Below are 17082 nucleotides of genomic sequence, written 5' to 3'. Positions count from 1 at the left end.
TCAGTCACTGGATCTTGTCATGCCTTTGTATGCTGGACTAAAGAGCCTACTACTATCAAAAATCTCTTCTCCATATAGGACCTTGTAGATTGTTAAAAAGTGACCTGATCACATTCTCTTGGATAAACTAAACTGATTGACTTCCCAATTCTCTACTACAAAACACATTTTCCAGATGTCAAATCATTCTTGTGGCTCTGTTCTAAATCCTTTTTAATTTTTCCAACATCCTTTTGGAAGAACTACACACTGTATTCCAGTAATGGTCTCCATAATGCAGTATATAGAGGTAACATATCTCCCTACTCCTAGTTGATATTCCCAACTCCCTACTCCTAGTTGATATTCCCTTGTGTATGCTTCCAAGGACAATGTTAAACCTCTTAGCCACAGCATTACACTGGGATCTCATGTTCAGTTAGTCATCCACCATGACTCTCAAATCATTTCAGAGACAATTCTTTCCAGGATATAATCTCCTATCCTGTATAAGTGACCTAGTTTCTAGGTACAAAACATTATCAGAACATGATGATAGTGTGTTACATCCACTTTGTTTTCCCTTTACACTAGCGTAAATGACGACTCAAGTTGCAGGGCCATTGTGAATTGGCCCAGAAACTCCAAACAATGAAGAAACACACTAGCTCATAGCAACCGAGTTCACTTGCATTTCTTCCATTTGAAATATTCATTTTAAAAACAGCTGTATGCCTTAGTAGGGATTAGAATTCCTAGTATGATATATTAATACCTATTCTCTTTTTTGTCTATTTAATATACCTGTCTTAAGAAAATACATTTTTTAATTGTAGTTTTGACATTTCAGATTGTTTAAATGTTTAATGAATTAACCACTCTGACAGTTACTGCATTTTGAACTCTACTAATCTTTATATTGTGCATGCATAAGTACAGAACGTGGAATAAAAGCAAATCAGAATGAGCACATTGTGTCCATCATCTGAACAGTTTCTGAATTTTAGGGGTGAAATGTTCAAAAGCACTTGGTCTTGGCCTAACTCTGCTCCCATAGAAGTCAATGGGAGTTTTACCATTTTAAATGTCCTAATTTACTATTTCCAGAAACTAACACAAGAAGCAATATTGGTGAAGTTATAATATCCAAATGCGTAACAAAAATAGCTATTTGGTAGACTAACTGCACTTAAAGATCTAAGGTCTGTATCAGCCACTACAAACAAGAATACCAAGCATGAGAAAATCTGGAGAAGATTAAGGAATTTCCTTTAATTTTTGCTTCCCCGTCCGCATACAATTTGGAACATCTGTCCTTCCACCGGACAGCTTATTTTGTGCAATGATCACAAACGGAGCAAATATGGGCACTGGGGCATAGAAAATTTCAGTGGTGACCTTTTAGCATAATTACTACTAATCTTCCCAAGATTGTGTTAGGAGCACAGAAAAAGCTAAAATCTGTGTTTATATATTAGCACTGATATACAAAAAAAACTTGATAGATTTAATACCAGCTCAATGCCTCATTGAAACTGCTTTAATAGGTGTTCTATTTAATGCAAATTAACCTTTTTTTCTTCCTAATTTATCTTCCAACTGCATACACCAGACAACGTAATGCTGGCACTACTAAATATGCCTATCTGAAACAGGTCCTCTGGGAAGTCAGATTGAGCTACCTACCTATCCAACAATCCTCCCTTCCCTCCATGTTTTTATATTGGTAGGCAGCACCCCAGTACTAATGGGAAATGTATAGCTAGCTCCTTTAGCTGGGGTTGAAAATCTTACCTTCATTGCCTGTCATCATAAGCAATATACAAGCCCTTTGACTTTATGATTTCTTTTCTAATCAAGTGCAGCAGATGACAAATTTTCAGTAAACGATTATCTGTATATATAGAAGGCTGTGGACTTCTAGAGTGACTTCTAACACTCTAGACACTAACAGAGCTACACTATACAATTAGAGAAGCAAATTAAAAATACAAGTAGTAAAATAAGCCATGTGATGTTATTCACATAGAAATTTTTTGAATAGCAATCCACAATCTTGTCTCTCAGCACGTGGTGGCAGATGTCTGATGTCATCCCAGATTCCTAAATCCGGGCACCCACTGAAAAGTTGCTTGCGTAATACACACCTGGGTGCCTAAAGCCTGAATATCATGTTCAAATGTTGTGTGCATCCTCTGCAGTGCTTCCACTGTGTTTTGGTCTCTACCAAGTTCCTCAGGCAATTTCTTGTGTTTATCTTGAATACGTCCAAAGATCTCCTTGGCATCATGGTAAAATTTGTGTAGTTCATAGGAGGCTGCTAGAATCTGTGTTCTTGTGTCAATGAGCTCCAAGAGGTCAGCCCATGCCTCATTGAGACCATCCTTCCACTCTGCAATGGTGGCTGCATCAGAGTGTCCAGAATTGATGAGCTCATCTGCCATGTGGTTAACAGAATCAACACGCTCCTGTCCAATGTTTCCAGTGTCTCGGGCAAATTCGCGGAATCGCTCTTGTAACATCTGAAATGTGAACAAACAGCTGTAAGTCAGCAGTGCCCAAGCTATATTTTTTTTACTTACGTCTATCATTTGGGATTGCAAATGCGATGGGTAGCACATGACTTTTTGAAATAAATTGTGTAAGATCACCAGGAATGCTATACTGGAGTGTCTTACATGCAATATAATTCACAAGCAGGAACCTGAAATAGTTTATGACAACTGTAGGAAACCCACAATATATTGCTTATGTTGTAGTGAAGAGCCAAAGAACATGCAAATGACCCAACAGCCTCAAAACTATAGTGCATATCAAATAAGCAAAACCTGCCACTGATTTATATTACCCAGCTAGTGTGTACAATTCCCAGAAAAATCAGATTTGTCTGCAGCTATAGCCAAATAACTTACTGTAACATGTTCATAATCCTGTCCCAGCTCGTGGGATCCTGCCACCACTTCCCTTTCAGCAATCCACTGCTCCAAGTCATCCACCTCACGATTGAGCTGGAATAGCCTGTGTCTCTCATCTAGTTTGCCCCTCCTCTCTTCAGCTAGATCCTTCAGGCCTGCATATAGCTTATCCACCTTGGACTGGCGCATACTGATGCGCTCACTGAAAAAAAACCCCAAGAAGAACATGGAGTCACCACTGATTTAAAAAAATAAAATATATATACATCAGGGGTCAAAAAATCTAAGAAGAAAAATCACTGTTAGAATATTTAGCCCATAGAACACATGTCTCTGAAGTGACTAAAACTTTGCCTGTAAACATTCAGACCAGATCCTTAGCTGGCCTAGCTCCATTAAAGTCAATGGAGTGATGCCAATTACACCAGTCAAGGACCTGGTCCACCATGCAAATATAGACCACACCCATTGACTGTGGAAAATGTAAATGTGAACAAAGAACCCCATTTACTGAGGTTAAGATTGCACAATGGACTTGTCCTAGGACTGAGAGAAAGGACCTGGACTATCTCTCCCTTGGTTCTAGCAGTCTGAATTTCCTTCAGCACTGAAAGTTAATGTTAAATTGATGGTCAACAGCACTAACAGGTTTCTTCAGTCTAAGGCTCAATAATCCAAAGGAAACTAATATCGTTCCATTTACCAGATCTCTTGGATTTATTTCCTGTGAGCTGCATAACCCCCTCTAAAGTTGCCTTTCCTCTGCCATATATACAGGTTACTATGTTATTGCAGTATTCAATCAGTTGAGCCATAAGAGCGCTAAACTGACCACTAATGAGTGCTTTTAAATTATGCAGCACACACCCTTCCAATAGAGGTGGAGACTGTCATCTCCAAGACTCTCCCAGCTCCAGCCAGACTAGGGGTAGGTTAAATAAATTTATAATATAGCCAGCATATTGCCAATGGAGAATTCAGTCCCCGTGGCTATAAATACCATGGTAAAGTTACTTTTTAAAGCTCTCTTAGTGATACGTAGCCTGAAATCAATCTCTGGTAAAGGTCATAACAAAATTGGCTTCTCCTATAGTATGTAACTCTTGATTTAACAAATTTTTTTTCTGATAGTGTCCCTTCCATTCTCATTCCATTGAACCATGTGATCTAATAAAGTAGATTTAGCCACTTGGAGCCTCTTTGGAATAGCCTAAGAATCTCCTATTTCCTTCATTCCGAGGGTCATATTTCTTCACGTATTAACCTTCTGTCTTCATGAACAAGGCTTCCCTCCTTCTGAGACAGACCAAATGTGGAGGAGTTGGAAGTCTCCTGTACCACAGGGTCTATTACAATTACCAAGACACCAGAGTATCCTAATATTAGCTTTATGAGCATGGTGCTTTTCCATGTGTGTTAAGAGTGAAAAGCTGGATGTGTAAGCATAGATACATTGTATAGTGAGTCAACACAGGAGATGTCCGTGTGTATTTGTAGAAGCAAGCCACGCCCATAAAGTGGGAGGTTCTAGCTATGGAGAGGGGATGGCTAGTACAGACAGGAGATGCACTGATTCTGTGCAACCCTCAGCAGTCTCCAGAGACAAGTCTCTGTCATCCTTAGAAAGTAAAGCTGCCCTTCCTCACTAGAAACCCCAAAGTGGGGCAGTAACACCTCCATCAGGGTGCACTTCCCCTGACATTCAAAAGTGAATGGGCTTGGGTGATTCTGACTCACTGGCCCAGTGCTCCCAGTTGATGTGCAATGGGAGGAAAGAAAGAGTATCTGGATACTCCTCCCCTATACAAGCAGCATGATTGTATTCCCTTTTTCCACAGGAATGCACATGGAGGTGTTATGGTTAATGCACCAGCCCATGCAATATCCCCAAAGGGTTTAGCAACATGCCCAGTACTAATCAGTAGTTGTGTACACCGATCCTGATCAGAGCATCAGCAAACTGCACCTTGCAGCCTAGTGCACTGGTTCTCCCTGTGAAATTCCCCCCTGACAAGGATGCACCAAGCCATACCTCTGTTGTCTGGCTAGGACAGAACTTGGCCCCACTTTGGACATATTTTCCTGAGTTACTTACAATTTGTCTTAGTCTTTATCTTTCAAGGTGCATCAATGAAGTGATCTAATTGTCAAAGGCAGTTAAAAATCCAACTGTAAAGGAATACTAACCTTTCCGGATGATTGTCTGCAACCAAAGTTCTGCTAGTCTTGGAAAGCTGGTGCACTGTCTCAGCATAGTCTTCTACTGCTTGTTCCAAAATCTGGTGTTTCTTCAGCATGGACACTGCACTCTGTTCATCCTGTAACAGGGACAGAACAATACAGTCAAGTCCTCCCCTTTGGAGAAACTCAGCAATGGCAACCTCACCAGGTTGGGTGAAATAAGAGCAATCAACTTGACAGCAGTTTAAAAGATTTACGAAGGATTGCCCTCAAGTGCAACTTGAAGAAAAGTTGTTCTGACTATGGTATATAAATATTAGTTAAATCTACGATAAATGGTGTCCATACACAGTGACAAAACAAGTGAAAGCGTGAATAAATGGAACCCTCTGATATCCAGAGCAAGATTAAATCAGCTGTGCATCAAGCATGTTGAATTTCCTTGATTGTGAAGAGCTCTGTGCATTTATAGAACACTGGTGATGTGTAGGGCCCATGACAACAGAAAAGATTTTTGACATATCACTGGTCAGGCTTTGCAATTACACCCTTGGTCAAAGATAAGAAATTCTAAGGAGCCTGGAAAAGTAATTTTGATCAAAACTTGCAATATGCAGCTAAAATTAAGTAAAATAAAGCACGGCTGACTATGTAACTTGAAATCACCTATAAGTGTTTCTCCCTTAAACATTCTGGTGGACTGATTGTGGTTTCATTTTTAAGATTTCTTTCATTTTTTATGCTTGGGAAACAAAGGAAAGCAAAACACTTGTTAGCTGAGCACTGAATGCCCCTGGAATCTGTTACATGGGTGTGAAATGGTTATTTATTGCCCTGGATCATTTAAAAAAAATAATAAAAAACCTATATAGCATACTCCCCCTCCCCTCCATACTGCAGAGAGGAAGGAATAGATTGTTTTCCCTTATGTGGTCTGATCCTGTTTGGATTTGACTACAATGGGAGCAGCAGCAGGCCTTTAACAGAATGCCCTGGATTCTGAAGTACTGAGCTAGATTCACCAGTACAGATTAGCTGTTTTACACTGCTCCAGTGATGCAAAACAGCTGGAAATTTTGGCTTACGAACATCCATTTGGTTCTGGTGAATCTAGCCCTATATCAGCAAGCAGGAAAATACATGTATGGCACACACCAAATGCCAAAACAAGGTTTCTTGTAAAGCACTAGTGTTGTGTGTTAGTGGTACAGTTATTGTCTGGTAATGCTGCACTGTTAACATGACCTGGTACTGTAAGACCAGTGTTCCATAGGAAAACAGTAACTTGTGGGTAGTACTATCCAAACAGAGATCTCTTGTGAACTGACTTGGGATCTCATGAGTGAATTTAGTTCATTTATGTCCCCACTGTATTTGTGACATATTAAATTACACAATCAGAGAAACGTAGGGCTGAAAGTGATCTTGAGAGGTCACGTAGTCCAGCCACCTGTGATGTGGCAGGACTAAGTATACCTAGACCGTCCCTGACAGGTGTTTGTATAGCCTATTCTTAAAAATTTCTAATGACGGGACTCCACAACCTCCCTTGGAAGCCTATTCCAAGGCTTAACTATCCTTAGAGTTAAAAAGGATGTCTTAATATCTAAACTAAGTCTCTTTTGCTGCAGATTAAGCCCATTATTTCTTGACTTACCTTCAGTGGACATGGAGAACCATTGATCACCACCCTCTTTATAACAGCCCATAACGTATTTGAAAACTTATCAGTCTTCTTTTCTCAGGACTAAACATGCCCAGTTTTTTAAATCTTTCCTCACAGGTCAGGTTTTCTAAACCTTAGATCATTTTTGTTGCTCTTCTCTGGACTCCCTCCAATTTGTCAACATCTTTCTTAAAGTGCGGCACCCAGGACTGGACACAGTACTCAGCTGAGGCCTCACCAGAGGGGACAATTACACTGCTACCTCGATATAACGTGACCCGATATAACACGAATTCGGATAGAACGCGGTAAAGCACTGCTCAGGGGGCGGGGGGGGGGGGGGGGGGGGGGGGCCGCGCGCTCCAGCGGAAAAAAGAAAGTTCAATATAACGCAGTTTCACCTATAGTTCGGTAAGATTTTTTGGCTCCTGAGGACAGCGTTACATCGAGGTAGAGGTGTATCTCCCACATCGGACATCCAACACTCCTGTTAATATATCTCCCCAAAATATTGGGCTTTTTTTCACAATTGCATAACACTTTTGACTCATTCAGTCTGTGATCCACTACAACCCCCAGATCCTTTTCAGCAGTACTACACGAGCCAGTCACTCCCCATTTTGTAGTTGTGCATTTGATTTTTCCTTCCTAAGTGAAGTACTTTGCACTTGTCTTTATTGAATGTCATCTTGTTGATTTCAGACCAATTCTCCAATTTGTCAAGGCCATTTTGAATTTAATCCTGTCCTCCAAAGTGCTTGCAAACCTGTTTCACTATAAAGCTACTCACCTTGGCTTTCTCTTCTGACATCATATAGAGTTCCTGCTCACTCATCCACGCCTCAGCCTCTGCAGCATCGAAGTAATACTGCTGTGCTTTGTGAGACTCCTCCAGGCGTTTGTGGCGTTTCTCTGTCTCCTCAATTAGGAGATTCCACAGCTGTTGCAAGTCTGCAAGTCTCTGCTGAAGCGCTTCAGCATTAAGGCTGCTGTCTGTAATAATGTTTTGGCTCCTCTCAAAAATGTCATCGATACGAGGCTGATGTCCTTGGATTTCCTTCTGAAGTGTCTACATGGGAAAGCAACATATTAATTAGAAACAGCATCTGAACAAACTGTTACAAAATGAGGATGCCAGGCAGGGCTGTCACCTAAGGCAGAAGGGTAGCAGGCACAGCAATACACACCATAACAGTTTGTGTGGACAAGCTATGGCTGCCTCCTGCATGAGTACACTGCAGGAAAGGGCTCCCTGAGTTCTCTCAGCCTTCAGCACATATGCACTGAAGCATCCATAATTCAGCCCTAAGCATTTACAGCAAACAGACCCATTTCAAGTAGAGCCTCCTCAAACATTTTTCCTGGCAGATACTGGGTACCATTAATTAACAGGGACAGAAACAGCTCTAAGAGCAGCTACTTACCTGATTTTTCTTTATCAGTAGCTGCACAGTCTGGAGGTTATGTCCATGATCTGTAGATGTTGCTATAGGCATCCTCTCTCCAACCCACAGCTGAAAGAGAAATTACAGAAAAGCCCCATGAAACATCTGTCATATTGATGGGAGAGGAGCTGGAGGCTGTGAGAGATGTCTTGGGAAATGCAGTAGTCTAATGTGTTAGTGAGAGATTAATTCACACAAGTCCCCTTGATGGGGCTGAAAATTTTCTAGCATTTGGGGAATGTGATTTGTACTCACAATTTCATCCTCCACATCCCGGTTGAACTGGTGGACCTCTTTGGAGGCCAGCAGATTCGTCTTCCTTTCAGTCAAGGGTTCCAGTAGCTCCAAAAATTTCTTCTGTACAATAAGGCGTTTGCCATCTACCTCATCAGTACTCTTGCCCTCCTGACTCAAAGCCTGGGCCTGGCTTTGCAGCTCCTCTACCTCCTTCTTACGAACATCCATTTGGTTCTCAAGCATCTAAGTAGGGGGAAGTGCCAAGACAGCTTGAAAAACTGGGCATTTGTATAGAAGCAATTTGTAATATTAAAAAAAATGTCATTAGCTTCATAATCCTGGGCAAGAACAAAGGAGGAATCACAATAACTAGGAATTCACCATATTTATAATGACTGTGACATGTTTTGCAGCGACAGTATATGAAATAGACTGGATCCATTTCCTGGTAGGGAGTGCCAGTGCATGGAAGCAGGATTAAGACCAGATTCACTGCTGAATTGCTGGACTCAGCATCACTGAAGTCAAGGGAGTTGTGCCTGCTTCCAAAAGTAGTGCATTTGGTCCCCAGTTCTTACTCTTTTACTAGTTGCTCACAGCTTAACTCTCCTCCAAAACTGTTCAGTGTAACAGCAGATGCAGAGTCACTTTACTCACTGCTGTAATTACTGGGAATCAGGGAGCCACTCACAGGTGAGGTGGGGAGGGCAGCCAATTACTGGAGGATCCCCCCAGGAAAATAAATTATCAGCTGCAGGGGAAGAACTGGGGAGGAAGAGGACAGATTGCACTGAGAGATGTGGGGATGGGGTATCTAATGGCTGCTGCTTTCCCTTAAAAGAAGAATGGACAAACAGGAAGAAAGAAGAGCAAGTTAAATCTTAATCTAAACTGAAAGGTTCCTTTATCTGTTCCTTGGTATGCTTACAACTAGGGTTGCCAACTGTCTAATTGCACAAATCCAAACACCTTTGCCCCGCCCCCTTCCCCGAAACCCTGTCCTGCCCCTTTCCCAAGGCCCTGTCCCCACTCATTCCAGCCCCCCTCCCTTCGTCGCTCGCTCTCCTCCACCCTCATTCTCTTTCACCAGGCTGGGGCAGGGGGTTGAGGTGCAGGCCCTGGGCTGGGGCCGAGGGGTTTGGCGTGTGGGAGGGGGCTCCAGGCTGAACCTGGGGCAGGGGGTTGGGGTGAAGGAGGGAACTTGTGGTGCGGGCTCTGGAAGGGAGTTTGGGTGCAGGAGGGGGCTCAGGGCTGGGGTGAAGGAGGGGATTCATGGTGAGGACTCTGGGAGGGAGTTTGGGTGTGGGAGGGGGTTCCGACCTGCGGCAGGAGGTTTGGTGTGTGGGCTCTAGGAGGAAGTTTATGTGCAGGAGGGGGCTGGGGCAGAGGTGTGGGAGGGGGTTTAGGGTGCAGGCTCCGGCCGGGCAGCATTTACCTCGGGCAGCTCCTGTAAGTGGCGGCATGTCTGGCAGTGGCTCCTAGGCTCACGGGCGGCTCTGCCCCTTCCTGCAAGCACCGCCCTCGCACCTCCAATAGGACGCGGTTCCCACTTCCCAGCCAATGGGAGCAGCAGAGTTGGTGCTTGGGCAGCGCGCAGAGACTCCACTGGCCGCGCCTACTAGGAGCCACTGGGACATGCCAGCTGCTTCTGGGAGTGTCGTGGAGCCAGGGCAGGTAGGGAGCCTGCCTTAGCCCTGCTGCGCTGCCGGACTTTTAGTGGCCTAAAATCTCTCTGATTGGCTTCAGTAGACTCCGGGAAATCGATCCCAATGCCGGGAGACTCCCGCCCAAACCAGGAGGGTTGGCAACCCTACTTACAATTGCCCTTCCTTCTATTCTATTCTAGACTCGCTGCTCAGTCTGTTTACCTGTTGTTTTTTCAACAGGATGTTGACACTGGTGAGATCTTTTCCATAGTCATCAGACTGTATCTGACTCTCCAAGCTGTTCAGCCATTTATCCAAATCAGCACAACTCTGTGTGAAAAGCTCAGCCTTATTCGCATCAAAGAGTCGCTGAGCCTTGGTTTGGGTAGTAGATTCCAGCTCTTCCCACATTTGATGCAGGCCTGTCAGCTTTTCTTTCACTACGGTTTCAGTCTCTGGTTTCTCTGCAATGAGCTGCATCCCTTCCTGCAAAGCACATGGCAAACATAATGACATTAGGGAAGAGCACTAAAGGTCTGTCAAAATTACATCTCAATTATTCTTTCCAAAACAAAGGCTCCACGGTCCCGCCACTTCCACAAGGAGCAAGGTTCCTGTACCCCAGGTCTGGGAGGACATGGAAGGGTGGAGAGTGCCGGCTGCATACCTTGCTCCCCTCCTTCATTTAGACCCTGTGAAAGTCCCTTCTCATTGTGGGTTCTGCGGGGATCCAGATGTGTTTTTGTGGGGGTGGGACGTGCTCACCCACAAACATGTGGGACAAAGTGGAGCAAGTTATTGAAAAACAAACCTGCTGTAACTTGTGCAGGATCTTCACGATACTGTGGAACATTTGGGGAATAGGGAGACCAAGGGTAATGACGGCAGAGGGAGTACAGTGCAGTATGACTGTGCTATCAAGATGCTGGTAGAGGATGGGTGTTGCCAGGCAACTTTGTAGGGGCAAGGAGACTCTATAACTATACCTTGCCCGCACTGGCTCCCTCCCAAAGTCACCAGCTTTACAGTGCTGAACCCCTAGCTTCTTTTGTATGCTAGTTCTCCTTCCAATGGGAACAACATATAGGGAAGCAGGCGCCCTATATTTAAGGAAAACACCAACAGAATGCTTGGACTTTAAAATATTTCTTCATTTGGAAAGATTTGCTCCAGTTTGAGAGACCTATCCTCTATTTAAAAGTATGCTTATACCCCTAGAACTGGTAATCTTTCTCAATACGGAACAAGCTTTGTAATGGTGACCTCTGTACACAACACTGCACATTTAATACAAAACAAATCCCGATAAGAATACAATGTTTTGCAATCGTGGTTCAACATACAACTTTGGTGCAGGTATTTTATCCTTTGTTGCAATCTGACTTTTCCGGGACAGAGGATGGGAACGCACTAGCATCGCTGAAAAGGTACTGCTGTTGGTGAGAGCAGTGTTTCAGTTACACCGATGAAAACTATTACTGTTTGCAAAACACAGAAAAACCACTAATGGGATACAAAGAGTGCCAAACTGGGAAGGAAATGAGCAATTATGCTAACTTACAGTGAACAGAAACCCATTGTCAGAGCTAAAGATGAGAATTTCTTAATGTTCCAGTGTTCTTTCTTTCAAATAAGAAAGCAGAAAAAATAGTACAGCACATTAAATCCATTAAAATCACTTGATCTAGCTCAATGGAGATGTTATTTGTTCACAAATCAGGCTGAGCTTTAACTTCTCACATGAGGTTTGTTTTCTGATTAGTATTGCCATTATACTACAAAAACAGGGACAGTCAGAATAGCACCATGGGGTTATATCGTTATTTTCTTTCCACGATCCACATAGTTACTGTGTACAGTTTATAAATCAAAATGATGATTTTTGTATTTTCCAACCCTGGCATCTGAAAATCAACTTGTGTCTTCCTCCTTACATCATTACAAGTAAGGACGACTTGGCAATTGGATGGAATTGGCAAACTGGCTAGTGCATGCAGTACAAAAACCTGGATAGCTTAAACTGACAGAAAATATCAAAAAGATTAGATTGATGAGAAATAGAACAGAATAGATTGGATTATACAGAGGATGAAACAGACTGAGAGACAGCCACAAAGATAAACTGGACACACTTGCTTTTCATAACTGTATTTGGTCAGCAATGATAAAAACTTTTTTGGTCTACATTGAATAGATGACTCAAAGACAATAGGGGTTTCATCTGTTGAGTAAAGAGAAGCCATTTTTACTGTCATTTCTCTGAAGACAACCAGGATTTAAAAAGAGAGGAAGTTTATAAAATGTTCTTTATTTACCTTTTCAATTTTCTCCAGCCATTCTTTGTTGGATGCAAGTTCTGCCATAAATGCCTGGTGTTTTAGCCATTTACTGTGCAGATTCCTTGCTTCGTCATAAGACATATCCTGGGCTGTGAGCATCTTCTCATTGATCCAGAGTGACAGCTGAAAAAATGTGAAAAAGAATATGACTGTTTGACATTTTTTAAACTGTCTGTAGTACGGAATCAGAGGTGGGTAGAAAGTTTGAGGGTATTCAGAAGCAGGGTTTAGGCTGGCCCATTCCAAAGATAGAGGCAAGATGTTTGGATCAGATCTGGGAGCTGTTTGAAGCCAGGATTCTTGTCTGGGGCAATCTCTATTAAATGTTAACAACAGCTACAATATACAAATAACCAATATTTGTATTATATGGTATGGGCCTAATCCAAAGCCTAATGAAGAAACTGGAGAGACTCCCATTGATTCCAATGAGCTTTGGCTCTGGCCCTATGTGTTTAATACTTGCAGTAGATCAAAACACCTCTGTCTCTTTTAGACTGTACTTGATTGACACATGGGAAAACTGTGGCAGATACACAATTAAATATAACATTGATTAACGCTGATTACCGAACATCCAAATATTGTATAACTCTTATACTGCCTGGCTTTAATTTGGCCCTTAGCTATTGGTTGGCTTGCCTTTTGACAGTGTCAGTAACGAGGCAACACATTCAATGGTTATGAATACTGAGCTCCCCGAGCCCCTCAAGAAGGGATACTTCTGGGCCAGGGTGGAAGTTCACCTTTGTGCTTATCTTAATAATGTGTTTGGCACCTCTATATTATGTTTATTAGCACCATATAGGCACCACACAGAGAGAGACAAAAATACATTTTCAGGGCAGTGTAGGAAAACTTGCATGTCTGCTACCCTTCCTTGCACATACATAGACAGCTCCATCCATCAAAAGACAAATAATTGAGAGGGTGGACCGGAAGATGAATTTTTGGCCCCTTCAAAATGTCCTCCACAGGAGAGCCTCACCATCTTCCCTGCCAGTTTACATTCTCTCACCATGTCCCTGTCATGAAAACTCAACATCTCTAACATTTTAACACAGGGTATTAAAAGTGACTACTCCATCAAATGTGTTATTGGCACTACTACAGAGGCCATCCCTCAGTGCAGTGATAAAGGGCCCAACCTCCCATCTCCATTGAAGTCAACTACAAAGCTCCCACTGAGTTCAATGGGAGCCGGGTCAGGCACAAGCATTCTAGTTATTGGTAACGTTGACAGTACGTTTCCTCTATTTCTCTGTAGGCAGAAGTCAGACCCACATGCCACCAACACAGTCTTAAGATTCTCTCAGAAATGTTCTACTTAGAACCCTGACCCTATATTGGGATACTGTAGTGTGGACCCCTCGTCTGTGTGAAGTTCCACTGACGTCAATGTGAATTACACAAGTGCAGAGATCTACGTTGGTAAATCTGCACTGAATCAGAAGTTCTATCCCTAGACCTATATCAAAGCAGAATTTTACAAAGAAGTTTTTGTTGGAACTTCACATTATGTCTATGTCACTCTCATTATATGAATACACACACACGCACGTGCACACACAATATTCATTTACATTGTACTAAATTAGATCTCTTTCTTTGTCTAATTTTCACTAGGTTCTTTAATACTCAAGGATTCTTTCTTTTTTTTTAAATGCTGTTTCCAAATATTCATTAAACATACTCCTACAATTCAAACAAAACCAGAATTCCATTTCCCTTTATATAAATACAATTCATTCCTTTTTGCTTTGATTGTCCTGAAATATATCAACAATGAGAATTTTCATACCAAAACTGAAGAAACAAGTAAAATTTTAAAAATATCCTTTTGGCCAATAGCAAAGATAGTGAGAAATAGCAAAAACAATGCTCGCTACTAACACTAAAAAAAAAAAAAAAATCTTTCCTCTGTTGAAGCTCACATCTGAGTGGTCTCATTCAAACCTGGTTGGTTTTTTTTAATTATGAAGAAATGCAGCACAGAACACTTACAAAAGCTCATGAGAAGATGCGCATTCTGCATCTTTAGAGGCACCATCCAAGAGGAATATATGTAAACAAAATCTAAGTTTTGCTACTAACAAGGCCAATTCTGCAATATGCACCATTCTACAGATAAAACACTATGTGGGCTAGGGTAATGGAACAGATCAGTAAAATTTGCCAGATCACCACTACTCAGTCAGAGTTCTTGGACAACAAACTCCATTTACAATTCATGAACATTTTTAAAAGGTCATTAAAGAGCATGGTTAATCTTTGTAAAAATAGAAAACATATAAACAGAGTCAGAAAAATACTCATCTGATCTTTTTACTGAATCTAACTAAAAAACAATGCCCATCTTAACACAGCTATAACAGGTGTAAGGGGGGTTACAGTTCTAATAGGCATATTGGCAGGGAACATATGGACTCTGAAGATTTAACAGTCAGAGTCCATATTAAGAAATACATTATTATATAGCTCTAAATCAGTAATTGTACACTTAACTTTCCAGAAAAGAGACAGGTGTTACACTCCAGTAATTACAGTGCTTGCCTCCCACTTGTCTGTTTTCTCTCAATGGTAACATTAACGCCATCTGGGGATCCTGAAGTGTTTCACAAAGGAATGTATCGTTATTCCTGCTTTACAGATGGGATAAACTGAGGCACATCAAAGAGAAGTGTCATATAGCCAGTGGTAGTAAGGCATAAAACCCAGATTTCTGACTCCAAGTTCCCTGTTTACCTCTTCTGACTCACAAAGGAGCTCCAAGACAGGATTTTTAGGCATCAGCATTAAAAGCTTGTCTTTGAAACCAGGAGTGACAGGTATTGGTTGCTGCAAGCCAGCATTTTCTGTACTGCTACAGACACAATGATGTTTCAGCAATTCATTCCCAGAGATACTGCCTTGGAAAAAAAAGATATATGTATTCTAGTAAGGCTAAATCTTTGTCCTACTGAGATCAATGGGAGTTTTGCCACTGGCTTCAATGAAACCAGGAACTGGTCCTTAATGCCAAAGGGAGCTGGATACTAGATATTCTCCCACTTATTGCACCTGTGTCTCATAACATAGTTTCCACCATTGACTCTTGGGACATGAAATCATTTTCCTTACTCTTCCCAGACACAGTAAATATGCAGATTGCCAAAGCTTATCTGGAAGCGCAAGGTTCATAAACGTCTAAAACTTATGACAAAACCTGCTGGCACTAAATGAACAGATGGAGCACATCTGACGTGGAATCCAGCCAAAACCTTCTTTAACTCTGACTTCTCAAGAGAAATCAGACCAGAAAGTACTAGGACTTCTAAGCATTAACAGTGGAAATTCAGCTTTACAAAATTCTTCAGGGGTAGACTACCTAGGAACGAGGATATAAAGGAAATGAAATGGCAAAATTAAGCTTTCAAGGTACAAAATTTAGGAATTCTACCATTATCTGCTAGGATTTCACTGGTGTCATACTTTAATTTCATTCATTCAGTAGATTTATTTGATACATCCATGTTTATGAATGGGAGAGAGAGACATAAAGAATGATGCCCAGTTATTAACAACGTAGCAGTATACCTGGCTGCTAAAGAAGAAAACCTGTCCACTCCCTATGGGCTGGAGAAAAGATACGTCTTTAGTTCTTATAACTGAGCTGTCCCTATGAGCATTATCCTGTTTTCTTCCTGTGCGGCACTGAGTCATGGAAAGGAAGAACTGTGTGTCATGGGCTGGACTCAGCACAGTGCCACAGCTATATTGGGTGACTAATCATGAGACTGATAGTACTGTGAAAGGAACTGACCATTCAAAAAACTTTCTTAGGTTACTGTTGACAGTGATGAAATGGGATACATCCGTAACGGGCAGTATGCAGGGAAGAAAAGGGATCAATTGGGGACATAGGAAGATAGAAGCAGATGACTGGGGATCAGTTCAGGTCTGCTAACCCATTCTTAGCCGCAAGTTGGGAACAACATGAAGCAGCATCACTTCAGGGGCAGCTCTGGGAGGCAGTGTATTTCAGGAAGACACAAAGCCTTCAGGAGCACTAAAGAGCGTGGGGTGAGGGGTGTACATGCTGAACTATCCCTTCATTGTGTTCACCTCTCTGTCCCTGACAAACTCCATTAGCTGATGAAGGGAGTGCAGGGCGGGGGTGAGGAATAGCTCTGTCTCCTCTCCACCCCTTCAGGATGGCTTGTGCACGAGGGGAGCTAAGACGCGATCATTGTGCTCCAGAGAGCCCAGAGCTTGCAGCTGCGAATGGCTCCTTGCACCCCTACACTACTCACATTCTAACAGGCTGAACTAGACCTAAAGAGAGATTTTGTATTGACACTAATGTAAAATCTAAATTCCTGTTGGCCAGGTGTAGGTTTAGAATCTGGAGAGCACATCAACATTCACACGAAGGCCAAAGTCCAGAGAACCAGATGGATCTTTGTTATTATTAGTACCCTGTAGGAGGGAAGAACAAACTGCCAATACCAGCAGAATTTTTATTTAATGTTTTTATTAATGGGGTAATACTATTTGGGCCAAAATTCATGGCTATACAAGAAAATGCCACTCAGCTGTGGACTTGCACGAATGCAACTGCACTGCCTTCAGTAAACATCATTTGTTCAGGTTATGAATGATATTTTGTATGTTTCTCCTATGGAATGAGCAATT

General features: G+C 42.1%; 1 protein-coding gene across 3 annotated transcripts in view; it reads right to left on the bottom strand.

The window, feature by feature from the left end:
- SPTBN1 (spectrin beta, non-erythrocytic 1) overlaps positions 1 to 17082 on the bottom strand; it is a 196511-nt gene that overhangs the window by 27428 nt on the left and 152001 nt on the right. For all 3 annotated transcript variants that reach the window (XM_034764396.1, XM_034764397.1, XM_034764398.1), the window contains 8 exons: positions 12385 to 12531; positions 10292 to 10555; positions 8442 to 8666; positions 8166 to 8255; positions 7532 to 7810; positions 5082 to 5212; positions 2892 to 3096; positions 2127 to 2501 (listed from right to left, as the gene is read on the bottom strand). In XM_034764396.1, coding sequence (XP_034620287.1) covers positions 2127 to 2501; positions 2892 to 3096; positions 5082 to 5212; positions 7532 to 7810; positions 8166 to 8255; positions 8442 to 8666; positions 10292 to 10555; positions 12385 to 12531 — 1716 coding nt within the window. The remainder of the gene's footprint in view (positions 1 to 2126; positions 2502 to 2891; positions 3097 to 5081; positions 5213 to 7531; positions 7811 to 8165; positions 8256 to 8441; positions 8667 to 10291; positions 10556 to 12384; positions 12532 to 17082) is intronic.

The sequence above is a fragment of the Trachemys scripta genome, chromosome 3 (assembly GCF_013100865.1).
Source record: "Trachemys scripta elegans isolate TJP31775 chromosome 3, CAS_Tse_1.0, whole genome shotgun sequence".
NCBI classification, from domain to species: Eukaryota; Metazoa; Chordata; order Testudines; family Emydidae; genus Trachemys; species Trachemys scripta.
Note: the sequence above shows the minus strand (reverse complement) of the source record. Positions and strands in the feature narration are given on the sequence as shown.